The 16,100-nt window shown below is 51.1% G+C and overlaps 1 protein-coding gene across 4 annotated transcripts in view; it reads left to right on the plus strand.

The window, feature by feature from the left end:
• The window catches only part of NSMF (NMDA receptor synaptonuclear signaling and neuronal migration factor), a 44,776-nt gene extending 35,967 nt beyond the window's left edge, over positions 1-8,809 (plus strand). For all 4 annotated transcript variants that reach the window (XM_066201191.1, XM_066201193.1, XM_066201192.1 and 1 more), the window contains 6 exons: positions 471-504; positions 1,046-1,116; positions 2,183-2,262; positions 3,817-3,919; positions 4,276-4,351; positions 6,134-8,809. In XM_066201191.1, coding sequence (XP_066057288.1) covers positions 471-504; positions 1,046-1,116; positions 2,183-2,262; positions 3,817-3,919; positions 4,276-4,351; positions 6,134-6,231 — 462 coding nt within the window. In that variant the 3' untranslated portion in view covers positions 6,232-8,809. The remainder of the gene's footprint in view (positions 1-470; positions 505-1,045; positions 1,117-2,182; positions 2,263-3,816; positions 3,920-4,275; positions 4,352-6,133) is intronic.
• Positions 8,810-16,100: the final 7,291 nt, after the last annotated feature.

The following is a 16,100-nucleotide window of genomic DNA, read 5'->3' on the forward strand; positions in this document are numbered from 1 at the left end:
GTCAGTGTGCAGCAGGCAGTGCTGCTGGGGTTTAGCCTTGCTGCCCTGGTCTCTCTTCTTTGGAGGGTTGTTCAGTTGTCCTGATGTCCCTGCTGTGCCAGAGGCAGCTGTGTTGGGAGGGCAGCTGTTTGTCAGCCAGCTTGGGCAGGAGTAAAGCCAGAGAGTGACTGCAAAACACGGGCCAAATAGGTATTGCTGATGTTAACTGCATCTGAGGGACAGTCTGTACTTTGAACATGTCTGCAGGCTTCAGCTTCAAGCCTTCAGGTGGATTTGATCTTCATGGACTGTTCAGTCTTCAGCTTCTGTGCTGAAATGTGATTTGGGGTGAGGGTTACTGCTGCTGTGACCAGCAGCCATCAGTTGGTGCACTTGTGCTCTTAAAGCATCCTTGGAATGGGATTGTGTGATTATTAGGGAGCTGGTGGAGTGCCAGTGAACCTTTATATGTCTTCTGTCTTGGTTTCCAGGACCATGAACACGCCACCTTTGATGACATCCTGGGTACGTGAGTGTTACCTCCTTTTCTTACCTCCTGCCCATTGCAAATGTAGCCATCAATATTTAAGTCACTCAGCTGCCCTGTGCTTCAGCTGCCACTCACAGAGGTGTTTTTGTCAGCCCAGTGACCCCTGACAGTCAGTCAGCTGCTCTTGGATGTGCTGCTGCAATAAACATTCAATTCTGTGGCCTGTTTTCTGTGCTAAACTCATGGTTTGTGGCAGGGAAACTGAGGCACAGAGGGCAGCAGGTTCACTGTACCTGTGGTGGGGAGTGGGAGCAGTGACAGAGGACCAGGAGGGCTGGGGCTGCTCCAGAGCTGTGGTCACTGCAGAGCAGTGTCTGGTGCTGTTCCATCCCCTCTCTGCCCTGTCACCTTGCTGACATTTCCTGCTCCCCACAGGAGCATCCTTGGTATGTACTGAGCACTCCTGCCAGCTCAGCTTCCTGCCCTCAGGACTAAGTGCAAAGAAATAAAATTGATTTTGAGCTTTGTCTGTGGTTCATCTTTTCCAGCATATTTTGTTTTGTTTTGTTTTTGCAGAGGAAATAGAGAAGAAACTTAACATTTATCGGAAAGGCTGCAAGATCTGGAAGATGCTGATATTTTGCCAGGTACATGAAAGTTGTTTTAACACTGGGGTGATTTGCTACAAATTTGTCTTTTTCTATGGGGAAAGTGACATAGAGGAACCAATATTCCAAAGTCAGCATCCATTAAAGTCACTGCCAAGGCACAGCTTTCACTTCCCGTTTCCCAGACGTGGAGCAGTCTCAAGTTGCTGTGACAGCAGGAAATCAAATCTGATTTAGTGAGGCCAAGTCAAGAGCTGGGCTGATTCTCTCAAGGAGCCCCAGACAAACCAGCGTCAGCACTGGCCCAGAAAGGATTCCAGGGACAGGAACAAGCACTTGCAGTGTCTTAACTGTAGTTTCCATCCAGCTTCAGTGTGACAGTGACAGTGGTGTGTGTTGTGGGCCAGACTGGCACATAGCTCAGCTGGGAGCTGGAAGCCAGAGGACACAGGAGAAGGGTCAGGCTGGAGCTGTGGCTGGGATAGTGCAGGGCCTGCTGGATTTGGGGGTTGCTGGGGATTTGCTTGCCAAGTTTGCTGTTCCTCCTGGTGGTCAGCTGTGGACTTCTGTGGCAGCTGTGCCTTGAGAAGTGAAAGAGGTGACCTGACTTAACACCCTCCATGTGCCCAGTGCTGCAGAGGAGCAGTTTTGCTGCACAGTGACCTGGAGATTGTGACTTTTAATGTTCTTGGTGTTGTGTCAATCTGTTCATGCTTCCTGCCCATTTCCTCTCCAGTGCCAGCCCTTGCCTGCTGTCCCTGCTGTGCTCAGCTTCTCCTCTGCCCATCCCCAGCATCCCCAACTGACAGGGACTTTCTTGTCTTCCCTGTTATTCTCCAGACACCCACAGTGGCGGTTTTAATCTATTATTGTGCCTTTCTGGAGTGATGTGGGCACAGAGCAGCAAAAACCAGAGAATCCACCCCCCAGCACACAGCCTGTGTGTGGATGTTCCCTGAGCACGCCTGCAGTGCAGGGCTGCCCTGCTCCCTTGTGGCACTTTTGGGAATGGCTGGGGTTTGGAAATGGATGGAAACACATCCAGGGTTTGTTTCCTCAAACAAACAAAGAGGTTTCCATCTGTCTGTCTGTCTGTCTCTTGCAGGGAGGCCCCGGGCACTTATACTTGTTAAAGAACAAAGTCGCCACTTTCGCCAAAGTGGAGAAGGAGGAAGATCTGATCCTGTGAGTGGCTGTGTCGTGTTCTGGGCTTGCATGGCCTTTTTCTGCTGGGTTTTCCCAACATTTGCAGCACATGGTGGTGCAGAAGTGGAGGGAGCTGGGGGGGCGTAGTCAGGGGATGAGGAGGCACTGAATAGCTCACAGCTCATCCAGGGGTGACAGCGAAGGTGGCAGAGCTGAGCTCATCCCTGGAGTGCTGCAGCCCTGCCACCAGGAGATTTATATTTCGGTCTGTTTAGTGTCTCTGTGGATAGAGACTGTCAAAAGAGGAGGAAAAAAAAAAGGTATTTCTTCTACTAAAAACAGCTTTGCTGACCAGAAATGAGAATATACACCTTGAGCCTCTGGTGCTGTGATACCATTGCTAAGCTGGTGACTATGGCAGAAATCCAGAGTGTTCCCCCACAGCTGACTCTGGCCAGGAGGAAGTGGAATTTGTCTCTGCAAAGCCTGCTCAAAGTCCAGCCTGTTACTGAGGAGGCTTTTCACTAACATGCCAGCCTTCAGCTGGGAGTGCTGAGCAATTTTGCTGCTCCTTGCAGAGAGTAAAGCTTTGCCTGTTTTGCTGCCTACTCGCTTGTGCTGGCTCAAACTTGCTTGGCTAACAGTGCCTGGCTGTGGAGGAGAGGATGTACACCAACCTGTTCCTACACAACTTTTTGTTGGCATGAGAACTGAGTATTAAAATCAACATCTGCTCAGCAATCTCATGCCCTGGCACAAACAGTGGCTGTGGAATTCTCCAGCACATGTGCGCATCCATGATTCTGTGCACATCCCAGGCATAGCTGCTCCCAAGCTGATAAATCAGGGATCTGCAGAAAGCTGCCAACACACAGCTGAAAGTTTGGGAGCTTGGAAATGAGCATCTCCATCCAGCTTGTGTGTTCCTGGGAGGCAGTGCTAAGGAAAGCTGAGGCTGCAGGCCGGTTGGAACACCCATGGAAGAACTTCTGGGCTTTAGAGCCCCCAAAAAGTCTGCTCCAACCCTCTGCCCAGGGGAGGGGGTCGTGTTTCACATCCCTCAGGCACCGAGTGCCTGGTCACAGTCACTGCACATCAAGGGGGGTGACTGTGAGCAGCACCAAGCACGGGCTGACATGGAGCTGCCTGGGCTGTGTTGTCTCAGAACAATCTCTCCAGCTGTTCCCTGCTGATTTCATGCCCTGGAAATGAACCAGTGCACTGATAACCCTTGTGTTCAGAATGGGCAGTTGTTGATAGAAATGGAAGAGAGGAAGCTGGAGGGAATATGTGGGAAAACTGTCACTCCAGAAGCCCTCCTGGGGGACTTTGCTCCCTTCTCCTCACCTTGGAGCTCCCTTGGCTCGATGGGGTGCTCCTCCTTCTCTGCCATATGACTTGAACCTGCTCCTGAGCCCTGACTCTGCCGCTGTTCTTCCTTGTCTGAGATCCAATGGCTCTTCCTGAGCTGTTTCCTACCCAGGCTACGAACCTTAGGCCCTGTCTGAGTGCTGTGTGCACACATCCTTGGCATTAATTGTGCCTATGAGGAGATTTTTTTTTTTTTTAAATGATGTGTTCTGCTTTTTCCAGCTTCTGGAAGAGGTTGAGCCGGCTGATGAGTAAAGTCAATCCTGAACCAAATATCATCCACATCATGGGCTGCTATGTTCTTGGAAACCCCAATGGGGAGAAGGTAGGAGCTTGTGGGTCACCCCTGGAGTGTCTGCTGGGCCCAGGGAGGCCAGAGTCACACTGGGAACTCTAAACATGCCTCTTCTGCTGGGTGGGAATGTGCTGCTCTCCTGTCCCGTGGGAGAACCATCCTCTGGATTGTGGGGCAGGGGAGGAAGGATTAGTGATGTGCAGGAAAAATAACTGAAACCTTTGAGGAGAGGAGTTGTTCAAAGCACTTGGTTTATTTATTTACTGGTGAGATAGATGTTTTAAAGGACATGGGTGGAAGGTTTTCCAGAACAAAGGTGGGCAATTCTGGGTGCTCAGGAGTCATCACTGTTTTCAGCTGTTAACTCTGATATGTTTTCCTTTCAGCTATTTCAGAATCTGAAAAACTTAATGAATCCTTATAGGGTTGCCTTTGAGTCTCCACTTGAACTATCAGCTCAAGGTAATTTATTTCCTGTACAAAGACACACACACACCCCTTGCTAACCAGTCTGCCTCCTTCGGGGGGCATCTTTGTGAAAAAGCAGTTCTGACTCCCTTAAGGCTTGCCATGGCCTTTGTTTTGCTCGTAACCACCTTGTGTGATTCAGCTGCTGCCCCTGGCTTTCCCCTTGCAGTTCCTGCGTATGTTCACATTTCACATGCCCTCCTTGTTGTGCCTGAGGCTGCAGAGGCCTCACCCAGGAGACAGCTTTCCAGGCTGAGTGTAGGAGAATCCATCATTATTAGGGCTTGAGGAGTCTGGGGGGGAAATGCACATGGAGCAGAACCACTTCTGTAGCCAGGTGTGCTGGGGTCTCTTCTCCAGAGCTCAAACCACTGGCACCAAGTGAATTGTGTCCATAAGCACAATTATATGGGATATGCCCATCAGAGCCATTTTACTGCTCAGTCTGCTGGTCCTTTTCCTTTTTTTTTTTTTTCCTGTAGCTCAAGATATTTCAAGAAGCTGTGGGATTTTTGCTGTTCGCTGGTCAATGTCAGTAATTCACAGTGCAGTTTCACAAGCGACAGATTCTGAATTTGCCAGTTTTCTTTTATCTTTGCTGTAGTTCTTGGCAGATAAAACCATGCAGGATTCAGCTGTAGGCACTTCTCTGCTGCCCACACCTCTGGTCTCAGCACTGCTGGGTTTTTCTTACCTCCCTTCACCCTCAGGAATGTGCAGGAGTTGAACACGTTGGTGCTCAGCTGTGCAGAGTTCATAGAATCACAGAGTCCCAGGCTGGTTTGGGTTGGAAAGGACCTTAAGGATCACCCAGTTCCAACCCCTCTGTGGGCAGGGACACCTCCCTCTAGGCCAGGCTGTTCAGTTCTCTGTGCATGATCAGTTCAGCTGCACACGGTGCCTGCACAGGTCCCAGAGCAAACACACTCAGATGTGTCCAGCAGCAGCTTGCAGGGAAATTCCCGGGTTTGTGGGCAGCTCAGCAGGCCAGGCAGTGGGTTCTGTGTGCAGGCATTAAAGCAGCTGAGCTTTCAGGAGGCTGGGCTGAAGAATACGTTTGAATTTATCCCCTTGATCAGTCTGGGACGTACTAAGAGTGTACCCTCATAATCCTTTGCAAAGTCATCTAAAACTAATCTTAATCAGGCCTCACAAGTGAAAATCCCCTCCCTGAGCCCTGCCTGAGTGCAGGGTTGTGTGTCCTTGTGTTTTCAAATGCACCTCCTGGCTGCCTGTGAGACTCCCTTTAGTCAGAGGGGCTGGGGGGGCACAGCTGGCATCGGTGTGTGCTGCGAGCTCATTGCTGGGAGCACAGACAGGAGCAGGACAGGGATGGCCTGGTCATTTAAAAAAATAGGTATTTTTAAATTTGAATTTTCAGTGTGAATTATTTTTAGTGTTTCTTTACAAGGAGTTAACTCTTGGTTTACTCTGAAGTCCCTGTGCCTCTTGCAGGCTGTGGCTGATCCTCTCCAGCCCCCAGTTCCCCTCAGCACTCCGAGCAGAGAGGTCAAAGTCTGGAGACAGACTTTGTGCTCAGTTCCTGCCCCCAGGGACAAACCCTGCCAAGGGATTACAGGGAGCTGTTCATGGTTGAGGAGATCTAAAAAGATGTCTGGTTCTCACGGGCCCCTCCACGTGCCCAGTGTCAGTGTTTGCCATGGATGTGTCCCTGTGCCCTGCCCACAGGGACTGGGGGTTTGTGCTGCTCTCTTCTGTCACCTCTCCCTCGTGCTCCTGTCAGGGTGTGACCCCTCTGCCTCATTTCACTTCTAGGTAAGCAAATGATTGAGACTTACTTTGACTTCCGCCTTTACCGCCTCTGGAAGACCCGCCAGCACTCCAAGCTATTGGATTACGATGACATTTTATGAGCTGGAGAAGACTTTGCAAGAGGAAGCTCATCACCAGTGTCCAAGAAGTCATGCTTTATTGCAGAGAGACTTTTTTATTGGCACAGGGAGCCCTTCACAGCCCTACGGGAGGCAGCAGTGCTAAAGGGAGGGAAGGAGGAGCCCTCGGAAGTGTCGGGAGGAGAAGTCTCCTGGGCCAAGAGAGACTGGAGGGAAGGGGGTGACAGTGACACCTCGCTGGCCTCAGTCCGAGCCGTGGGGCCTCAGGAGGAGCTGTGTGAAACGAGGACAGGATGGAGTTCCTGGCAGAACTGAGCTGTTTTGGGTCAGAATGGGCCAGATTTGATTCCAGGTCCTTTTAAAGACTTTTGAAGCTCAGGTTTTCTTACAAAAAAAACACAAACCCAATTAACCCGTGCACTACAGTGAAGAAGTCACCAGAGCACAGAGGGAGCAGGGGGTTGTCCTGGTGGGACTTTCTGTGCTGGGAGTCCTGGAGAGCGAGGACTGCTACACCTACTCCTGCAAGCTTAGCGCAAGATGATCCCGTTTCCATGTGAATATATACTGGGATATAGAATTGAAATCTTCTTTTTTTGTTTGTTTTGTTTAATAGAAAATAAGTGCAATTTTTATAGCAAGGGAGGGCATACAATCCCTCCTGATATTTAATTAGTTAAAAATAACACACCATAACCAATAGATGAGGTATTTTTTGGTCTGCTTGAAAATATATTCAGAATGGTAATATATCTTCTGTAGACATATTTAATCACCAGCAAACATGGTTTTAACATAAGTTAGCAGACCCTGCATGTCTGCTGCGTTGGTTTGGTTCCTTTCAGAGTAGCTGTGCTGCACTACCTGTACGTGCTGTCACGAATGTATAGTTCTCCTCCAGTTAGCCACAACTTCATTACTTTCTATTTTGCTGCTTGCAAAACTATGGAACTTTAGTTTTGCTGAAATACTTTAGGTTAGAAGCACGGGACCTGGCTGGGAAGCCTCCGTCAGGCTCGCTTTGGTATAAAAATGAATTAGAAATTAATAGCCATGGTAATTAATTGTTCATGCCAGTGTTTTGCTGTGTGTTGAGAGAGGAGCTCTCTTCCTGTGTGGAGACCCCTCTGAGGGGGCTGAGCACTGAGGCATTTGGGAGAAATGCTTCTGAAGGGACACAGCACAGGCTTGGAGCATGAGTTTGACTCTTCTCTGTTCACTTGATTGCCAGTTGTTTGTGCATAACCCACCCCTTTTCCCCTGACCTGTTTCTTGGTCTGAGCTGCTCTGCCCCTTCCTGTGTAGGACAGAGAAAACCCCGAGCTCTGTCAGAGCAGCCTGAGAGCCCAGGTCTGTGCTTGATATTTGATGGTATCTTTTAGAATCTATTTATTTTTGTTTGGTTAGGTAAGGGGGTGCTTTTTTGGTTTGGGGAGTGGGGCTTTTTCACATTCTTCTGTCCTTTCAGAGGACAAATACTACTTAGTCTGTGTAAGTCACTGGCAATTCTGGGAGGTGACACAAGTTATTTCTTTTACATGCATAGGAAGTAACAGGGAAGGAATACCTTACTTTCCTGATTTCCTGGTATCTCAAATTTGTTGATTGTGAAGGGAAGTACATGTATAAATCTTCTTTTAACTACTTTCAAAGAGAACTTGGTGTTCTGATCTGTGGAGTCCTCCTTCCCCTGTGCCATACCTGTGGTTGTGATTTTGGGGAGCAGGCCCCTGGCTAGAACTGCTGAACCCTTTACATTTAGAGCAGTTTTATAGGAAAACTTTTGAAGGGATAATGTACATACAGTAAGGAGAGGAATAGGTGGAGAGATGTAGTTTAAGGTCACTGAAAGCCACACAGACAGGTGTGGGCTGTTGCCTCCCCCAGGTTGGGGGCTTTGGTAGCCACGTCTCATCCCTGGACTCAGTCAGGTTTGCCAGACTTACAGTGAAGGGGAGAACAGGCACCAGTCTGTAGCTTTTGGAAGAAAATGCTAGATATAAAAGAAAAAGAACCCCAAATTGATGCCAATTACTGTTTAACATTGGAGCTTCCACCAGCTCTGCGGTGAGAGGTGGGAGCCAGAGGTGCAGTGAAAGCACAAAGTCACATTCTCTGGAGAAGGAAATGGTTGTGGGAGGATTAAAATGCTGACACAAAACTCTCTCCCTTTCTGACCCTTTCACCTCCTAACTGGAGACAGGCAAACTGTTCTTGTTTTTCAAATCCCAATTCAGTGAACTTGGTAGCATGAATGTAGCATTGTGGAACTATTGAAAATCTTATTTAACCCCCAAAGGGCCCATTTATGTATCCACTTGAGTGATTTCTCTGTAGAGCTATTGTATATCCTCACTAACCACTTGTAGTACTTGGGGTGCAAAGTAGAAGGTAGATTGTACAGTAATTTCTGTGTTGGAATGGACACTCTGGACTGTTCTCCTGGTGCAGTTTACGGGATATGACAACTGATTAATGCATTTCCCTCCAAAGATCTATATTCCTCATAGCTTGTGATGTTTATGACATGAACATATTTTTTCCTTTGTAGCATTCATTTACCTATAGAGATGAAATTCTCTCAGAGCTGTGACTGGAATTGAGTTGTGATGTTCGATGTCCTGTATATGGCAGCGTCCTTGGCGTCAACCACTGGTAACAGAGGAAAACACTTTTATTCCCCTTTTTCACTGGTGGAGTTTTTCAGGTGGCTGCTGGGAAAGGAAGGGGTCAGCAGAGGCAAATAAAAATTAGAATTATTTAAACTTGAGAAGTAAAAATAGGGCTTGGAACTTCCTCAGTCAGACCAGCCTGTAAAGGATGAGGCCAGCATGGTCCCAGCCAGGACAGCTCCGAGGCCCAGTGTGTTCCTCAGCCCCTGTGCTCCTGCAGCATCTCCCGGCAATGCCAGGGCAGCACTCGTGGGCTCAGCTCCCTGTGCCCCTGCAGCAGCCCCCTGGGCTTCTGGGGCTCCTGCAGTGCCCTGCCCGGGGCAGCTGTGGCTGCTGGGCGCACAGGACAATGTGTCTTTCTACTCCTACCTGTTCCTTCAGCTCTCGCCACCCTGCTCTCGGGGCGTGTCTGAAACCAGTTCTCTCCTGTGCCGCCGGCAGTTCCGTGTGCCTGGGCTGGGTGAGGGTGAGCAAGGAGCAGCTCCATCCCCACGGCCCTGTCCCAGTAGGGAACTGCTGCTGCTGCTCCTCTGAGCTCTGGAACTGCCTTTAGCAGGGGCAGCAGAGTGGGGACACCCGGTTCACGTGAAGAGGAGCAGATTAAACCCAGATGGCTGAATTGGGTGCCAGCCACAGGTGGGGATTTGTGCTGCCCTTGCTGGAGGCAGTGTTGGATGTGACCCCCAGCCCTTGCCTGGGTAAATGTGTTATCACACCTGTTGAATGTGATAAATGCGTTATGGCCCGGGCTGGCAGTGTCATCTCCAGGAGAGGAGGGTGGCAGGAAGGGCCTCAGCTGTCCCAGCCCTGCTCCTCAGCCTGGCTCATGTGCTGGGAGTGGCCCCGAGGATGTTCTCTGGTGCCTGCCAGGAATGTTCACTCAGCTGGAGAGGCCTGGGGGATGATAGGCTCTGTGGATGTGGCACTCTCAGAGAGGCTTTTCTCTTCTCCTCTTGTTTGGCAGGGAAGGAAAGGGAAGAAGAAAATTCAAGTTACCCATGGGATGTAGAAATAGATAGAAACAGATAAAGCTTTTTGCACCTCTGCTCATGCTGCAGCCACCAGCTTCCCTTTGCAGCTGACCTCCAGGCCTGGGGTGGGAAAGACAAATTCCCAGATAATCCCTACCTGTGTTAAAAAAACAAAAGCAGAAAAATCCTTGTAGCTCCAGCAAAACATCTGACTGCAAAAGGAACCCAGCCAGCTCATGCTGCCTGTGTGAGGACTCTGCTGTGGGATCCCACCTGCTCCCACCTCTGAAGCCCCCAGGGCCAGTGGAGGGGCTCGGCCTCTGTGCAGGAAACTCCAGGAAGGAATTTATTCTTCATTCCTCAGCCTGGAGCTGCCACCTGGAGCTCAGCACAGGGTTCCTGCTTCCAGTGGTGTGTCCATGTGCTCCCGTGTCCTCACCCCCAGGCTCTGTCCGGCCCTGGGGGGATGCTCTGTGTGCAGGGAGGTGTGAGGCTGGGATGTGGTGTCCAGCTGTGGGAGCGCTGCTCGGGATCCTGGCACAGATCCACCCCACAAACAGCTCCTGCTGCTCCTGCCTGGCTGCCCTGTGCCTGGCAGTTCCTGTTCCCAGGCTCTGCTGGCAGGGCTGCTCGGCACCCTCAGCAGCACCAGTGGGGTTGGCTGAAAGAATGGAAAATGCTGGTTATAAACAGCCAGCCTGGCAGGATCTGGGAGTGGGAGCGTGTCCTTAACCCTGACCCCATTCTTAATCCCACTGCAGGTGGAATGCCAGGCTCACTCTGCTCTCTTGGTCTGAGTGTAAACATTCAGCCCCTCACAAGCTGGTTTGAGTCACACTTGGATATTATTAATGTCTTAGTCCAACATAAGATATGTTACTGTCTGAGTGAGAAATTCCTTCCAGGGCCCTCTCAGTTGGCACCTGCTCTCAGAACCCTCCACCAGGGATGTGCTGGGCCGTGTTCTCCTCGGGGAACCGGGCCCCACTGCCAGGTGAGCTCAGGTAAAGCTCAGCTCAGGTCAAGCTGAGTTGCTCTGTGCTCTGGGTTTTGCTGTGCCAGTCCCTGGAGCTGGGGACAGCCCTTCCCAAGGATCCCAGTGTCCTCCCAAGGGCTGAGTGCTGATATAATTTCCCACGTCATCTGTAAAGACTTTGTGATCCTGTAGTTTGTCCTACTGACCACAGCCTATCCCTGGCTTTCTGCATCTTCCATGGAAGTGTTTTTTAATTCTCATTCTGGAAACACAAGCCAAAGTCAACTGGAAACTGTTACTGGCAAGTCAGCCTGTTAATGATCTCCTCTGTGGGAGCTGAGGGAGTAAATGGGTGGTTTGATGGCCATGACCCTGATCGGGATCATTGTTATTCCCAGGTGATCCTGCTGTGTCAATGGTAAGACAACCTCTTGCTGGGGCAGTGCATGATCCATCAAAGAGCACCAGGAACCAGCAGCAGTTTTGGTTCAGAAGTAACTTCAGCCCAATTTACTGCCAGTGTGAGAAATGTAAAGACTGAAAGGAATAAACATTGTGGACATTAAATGTAAAGAATCCGTCTGAAGAGAAACTACATTGCTTTTTTCCATAAATGTTTAGTAAATATTAAAGAACTAATGCAACCTAATAATTTTTCACAGTATTGTATTGCTTTTAGAGTATCCATAAAAGTGACATAGGTAAGAACAGATAAGACCCATCACATGTTGTTGCCCTGTATTCCGAGAATGGGGATAATTACTCAGTTCATGGGCATTCCAATCTTCCTTATCTCAGCATCCCAGTGGCCTGGTGATAATCACAGCAGGAGTGCCCTAGAAACCTTTAGCAGGAGGAGCCTCTCCACCTGCACTGCTGAGCTGGGAGAGACCCCCAAGCACCCGATGGAGCCACGTGCTGGTCCCTTGTCCCCAGGGCTGGTCCCGTGTCCCCAAGTGCTGGTCCCGTGTCCCCAGGTGCTGGTCCCGGATCCTGGGGTGGCCCCTGCTGTGCTTTTTCTCGTCTCTGCAGCTGCACCTTTGGGCACAGCCCCTGCCCTGCTCCCCACTCTCCTCCCGGGGTCTGCAGGGATGTGCTGGGTTGTACCTGGGGAATGTTTCTCACCTGGGTGACTGAGCTGCTGCTGAGGCTGTGGACTGGTCACTGGACCAGGGGCTGGTCACTGCCACCGTCCCCTGGTCTCTGGCTCGGGACCAGCTCAGTTACACTTTGAGTGGATTAAAAAAGCTTGAGTGAAAAGTGGGGGGTTATGAGATAATTGGTTTCTAATTTGTATTTTTAGTGCTAATTCTCCATTGTAGTAATACAGGCCCACCTGCAAGGTGCTGTAAAGGCGGAGGTGCCGCAGAGTGGGGAATTCAAGGACAGGGATCTTTGCCCTTTCCTTTGGAATGCCCTAAAAACCTCCGAGATAAACACAGCCAAGTGAGGCCCCTGAGCAGGGATCTTGCTTCCTGCTGTGGCCCCATGCTCAGACCTGACTTCGCTGGGGTTCAGGTGGGGGTGGCTGAAGGAACTGAGCAGGTTTGGTGTTCCCCATCCCAGGGAACCAGGCTGGACTCATACCCAAATGTGCTGAATGGGCTGTAGCTTTTCTGCTGTGTATTTCCTGTTGTTCTTTAATGACACTATTCCTGGAACTGGGGTGATTTTGGTTGTGATACCAAGTAACAACACAACCTGAGCTTTCAAGGGCTGGGAGCCAGCGCCCTTTTGGGATTTTTTTCCCCCTCAAGACGCCAATTTTCATTTCCAGCTCCCTTTGCTTCTGCAGGGTGAGGGGTCATCAGCAGCTTTCTGAAAAGAAAACTCAATCCCTGAGTAGCAAGGAGAAAAGGAAACAGTGACAATGGGTCTGGTACATGTGGAGGATAGGTCCAGTAATGCCCCTAAACTCTCAGATGATTGGGCAAGTTTCTTTCACCCAAATGAGAAAAACAAGCAACGTTATCAAAATAGCGGGGGGATCGCCAGACCACTTCAGTAGAATTGATCAGCTGACAAACCTTGTGAAGATAAACCACTGCTGATTCTGCCTCTGCTCTCTGGGGAGTTCAGAGGGAGCTGACAGTGTCCTGCTCTTCTCCCAAATGCAGCTGGAGTGCAGGGCAGTGTGGCTGCAGCCATCCCGGCTGGGTCCACACAGACCTGCCCGGCACGGCCGAGCACTCAGAGCCCTCCCTGCACTCCCATCTCCCATCCCAGCAGGAAGCTGAAGGCACAGCAGGGGCACAAGGAGCTGGAAATGCTGGGCCCAAGAGTGCTCTGGGGTTGGAGAGACCAACCTGGGACATGCTGGTTTGGGGCCAAAATGGTCTTGAGGGTAATGGAGAGTTTTGGAAACAAAGGCTGTGATCTCTGAGGTCTCGGCGGGCCCTGGAGCAGCGGGTTGGCTCCTTGGAAAAGCGAGAAGGAGGCTACAGTGACCCCAGCACCCTCCCTGTGGTTTCTGGCTACTGCTGCTGTCCAGGCATGGGGCCAGCCTGACTCAGGAGGCCTCTGCCATCTCTGCTGCCTCGGGTTTCTCTGGGGCTCTGCTGCTTTGTGTGGAATAACCAGGCCTTGAGTACTCAAATGTTTCTAGGGCAAAATACATGATTTAATAAAAAGAGACGTTTCTGGGAAAACTCTGTTTTTCTCGTTTGTTTTCTTTTTTTTTCTTTTTTTTTTTTTCCCATTTTTTTTCTTTTTTTTGGGGGAGGAGTTTGTTGTTGTTGTTGTCGTTCTCGGGCTGAGTTTATAAACCCAGGAAATGGCACTTGGCAGATGCTGTGTGAGGGAAATGATGAACCTGTGGTGCAGGTGAGGGCCCTACAGGCACTGGGCATCTCTGTGTGGCAGCAAGCAGCTGAACACTCAGGAGCAGAGCTCCAGAGGGACAAGAGGCCCAGATGCAGTTAAAAGAGGAGGAAAGCAAAAAATCCTGATAATTTAAACAAGGGTCCATCTGAGAGCCATAAATCCAGTCATGGGGATAGGACAGGGATAGCTCAGAGTGATTCAGGTTCCAGCAGCATCTGCGGCTTAGTGAGCATGGGGTGCTAAGGAATTTAGAGCGCATTAGGGATTGTGCCTCTTCCTCGGAGGAAGGTTAATCCCTGAGCACCTTCCCAGACACTGAAACAGAGCCATGGAGAAATCCAAGGGAGGTTAAAGGCCTGGAAATACCCTGGGGAAAACAGACCGGCTCCAAAACACTGCACGTCCCCAGGAGGGCAGAAGGCAATGTATGAATTCTGATAAACCACTTTCCCTCCCGTGGGCCTGTTTGAGTGAATTGCCAAAGGGAGCAGCCCTGGCTTCAACTCCCAGCTGCAATTTTCCCCTTATCTCTAATGCTGACAGTCACCTGCATGTTCATCATCTGATAAATGTGGTAACTACAGCCCCTCAGCACAAAGAGAAACAGGCTGGACAGCTCTGTCATTTGAGCCATCTTTCTTCAGCCCTGGGATCTCTCGGCCTCCATTTCTCCATCCTCCCCATTTGGGGATATTCTCCATGTGGCACCACCACAATGAGGTGGGACGTGCCATGTTCACCTCAGCTGTGTGACAGAGGACAGAAACCACCTTTAATCCCTTACCACCCACTGCACAGCCTTGTGGCACCACTGGTGCCTGGAGGGCCTGATGCCCAGAAAGATGGTCTTTATTCTTTATCCCTTATCCTTTTCCTGGAACTATTCCATGTGTCTTGGTTTTAAATCAGCACCATGAGGTACAGAGTCAGATACGCTGGAGAAGCCCAGTTACAAGGGATTACTTTTCCCTCTTGCTTCTTTCTTCCCCCTTGGTGCCCTGTTACACACAGTGGGGGGATGGACACAAACTGGAGTGGGAGCTGTGCAGGCGACCTGAGTTTAAAGTGAAATCACACCGGCTCTGCTGGGCCCTGCTCTGTCCCTGTCCCCTCGTCCCCCGGCTGTACTTGGGGCTGTTCCTCAGATCCAGCCCCTGTCGTGCAGCATCTGCCACGTCCTCCTGCAGCTCCGCAGCCACATCAGCCGTGCCCCGGTGGCACTTTGCCATCACAGCCTCGCAGTGCTGGCCCCGGTCATCATCACACCTGGGTTTTGTAATGCAGCGTTCCTTCTTGTGCCAAAATACGAGCGGGATTCCCGGGAGCCTCTTAGTACCGGCACCGGGCACACGGCCGGGGTTCCCCGCGGGTGTAAACACAGCGGAGCAGGGGATTAGCTCCAGGGCACTGCTGGCCGGCCAAGTCTCACTGCCCAGCCCTTGACACTGTTTCACTGACTCAGCCGAGGCTCGGAGCAGTTGACAGAAATGATAGAAGGCTCTCAAATCCTGAGTGGCAGGGGAGAGGATGAATGATGGTTGGATTTATTGTTTTGTTCTAAAGGCAGGCAGGCATGCAGTGAAACTAGCAGATGTCAGGTTCAATGCCCACAAAGGGAGGCGTTTTCTTTGCGCCAGGTGCAGCAAAACTGTGTGGGATTCATTATTTCAGGATTTACGGGCTTTACACAGGCTCAAAAGCCAACCAGACAAGACCACGAAAGAGAAATCCATTGAGATCTCCGAGTACAAAGGCACATTGTTGGCTCTGGCCGCGCCTGAGCCATGAGTCACCAGAGGCGGGGAAATGTCTCTACCCGCTTGCCCCGCTCTTTATCCTCAGCCCCGGGCACCCGCTGTGGCCCGGCGAGGGCTGGAGGCAGATGGTGCGTGATGGACCCGCGCTTGAGGGAGTACGGCAGGTCATGTGCGAGCCTCACATCACCCCGGAGTTATTCAAGGTGAAAGGCACGGAGCTGCCTCCTCCCCAGAGCGCCGCTTTGCCGCAGCGCAGCTCCGCGGGGCACACACGGAGCCCAGCTGGGCACGGGCGGCTTCGGCAATAAAAGCTGCTTCCAGCGGTATAATTTCCACGTCTCGTTTGTAGGCGATGCAATTGCTCTGTTGTGGCTCGGGAGTGCAAAGGTGGCAGCCTTATCAGCAGGATACGGAGCTGCTGCCCGTGAACACACCTGTGCTTTCGGCAGCCAGCCGGGGCAGCCGCCCGTGCCGGGTGCGGCTCCGGGAGCGCCCCGAGTCCTGCCCGAAGGTCATTTCACGTCACGGCGTGCCGAGTCCCCCGAGTCTCGCAGGCGAGGATTTGGGAGGTGTGGGAAGTGCTGCGCTGCCGAGCGATCGTTTCCTGATTGCACACACTTCCCAAAGACACCTGCGGGCGGCTGATAACAGGCGCTGACTGGAAATAACGCCGCGGCGGCGCTTTTGTGTC

This window comes from Chamaea fasciata, unplaced genomic scaffold (assembly GCF_029207755.1).
Source record: "Chamaea fasciata isolate MVZ Bird 193981 ecotype frontalis unplaced genomic scaffold, bChaFas1.0.hap1 SCAF_20, whole genome shotgun sequence".
NCBI lineage: Eukaryota > Metazoa > Chordata > Aves > Passeriformes > Sylviidae > Chamaea > Chamaea fasciata.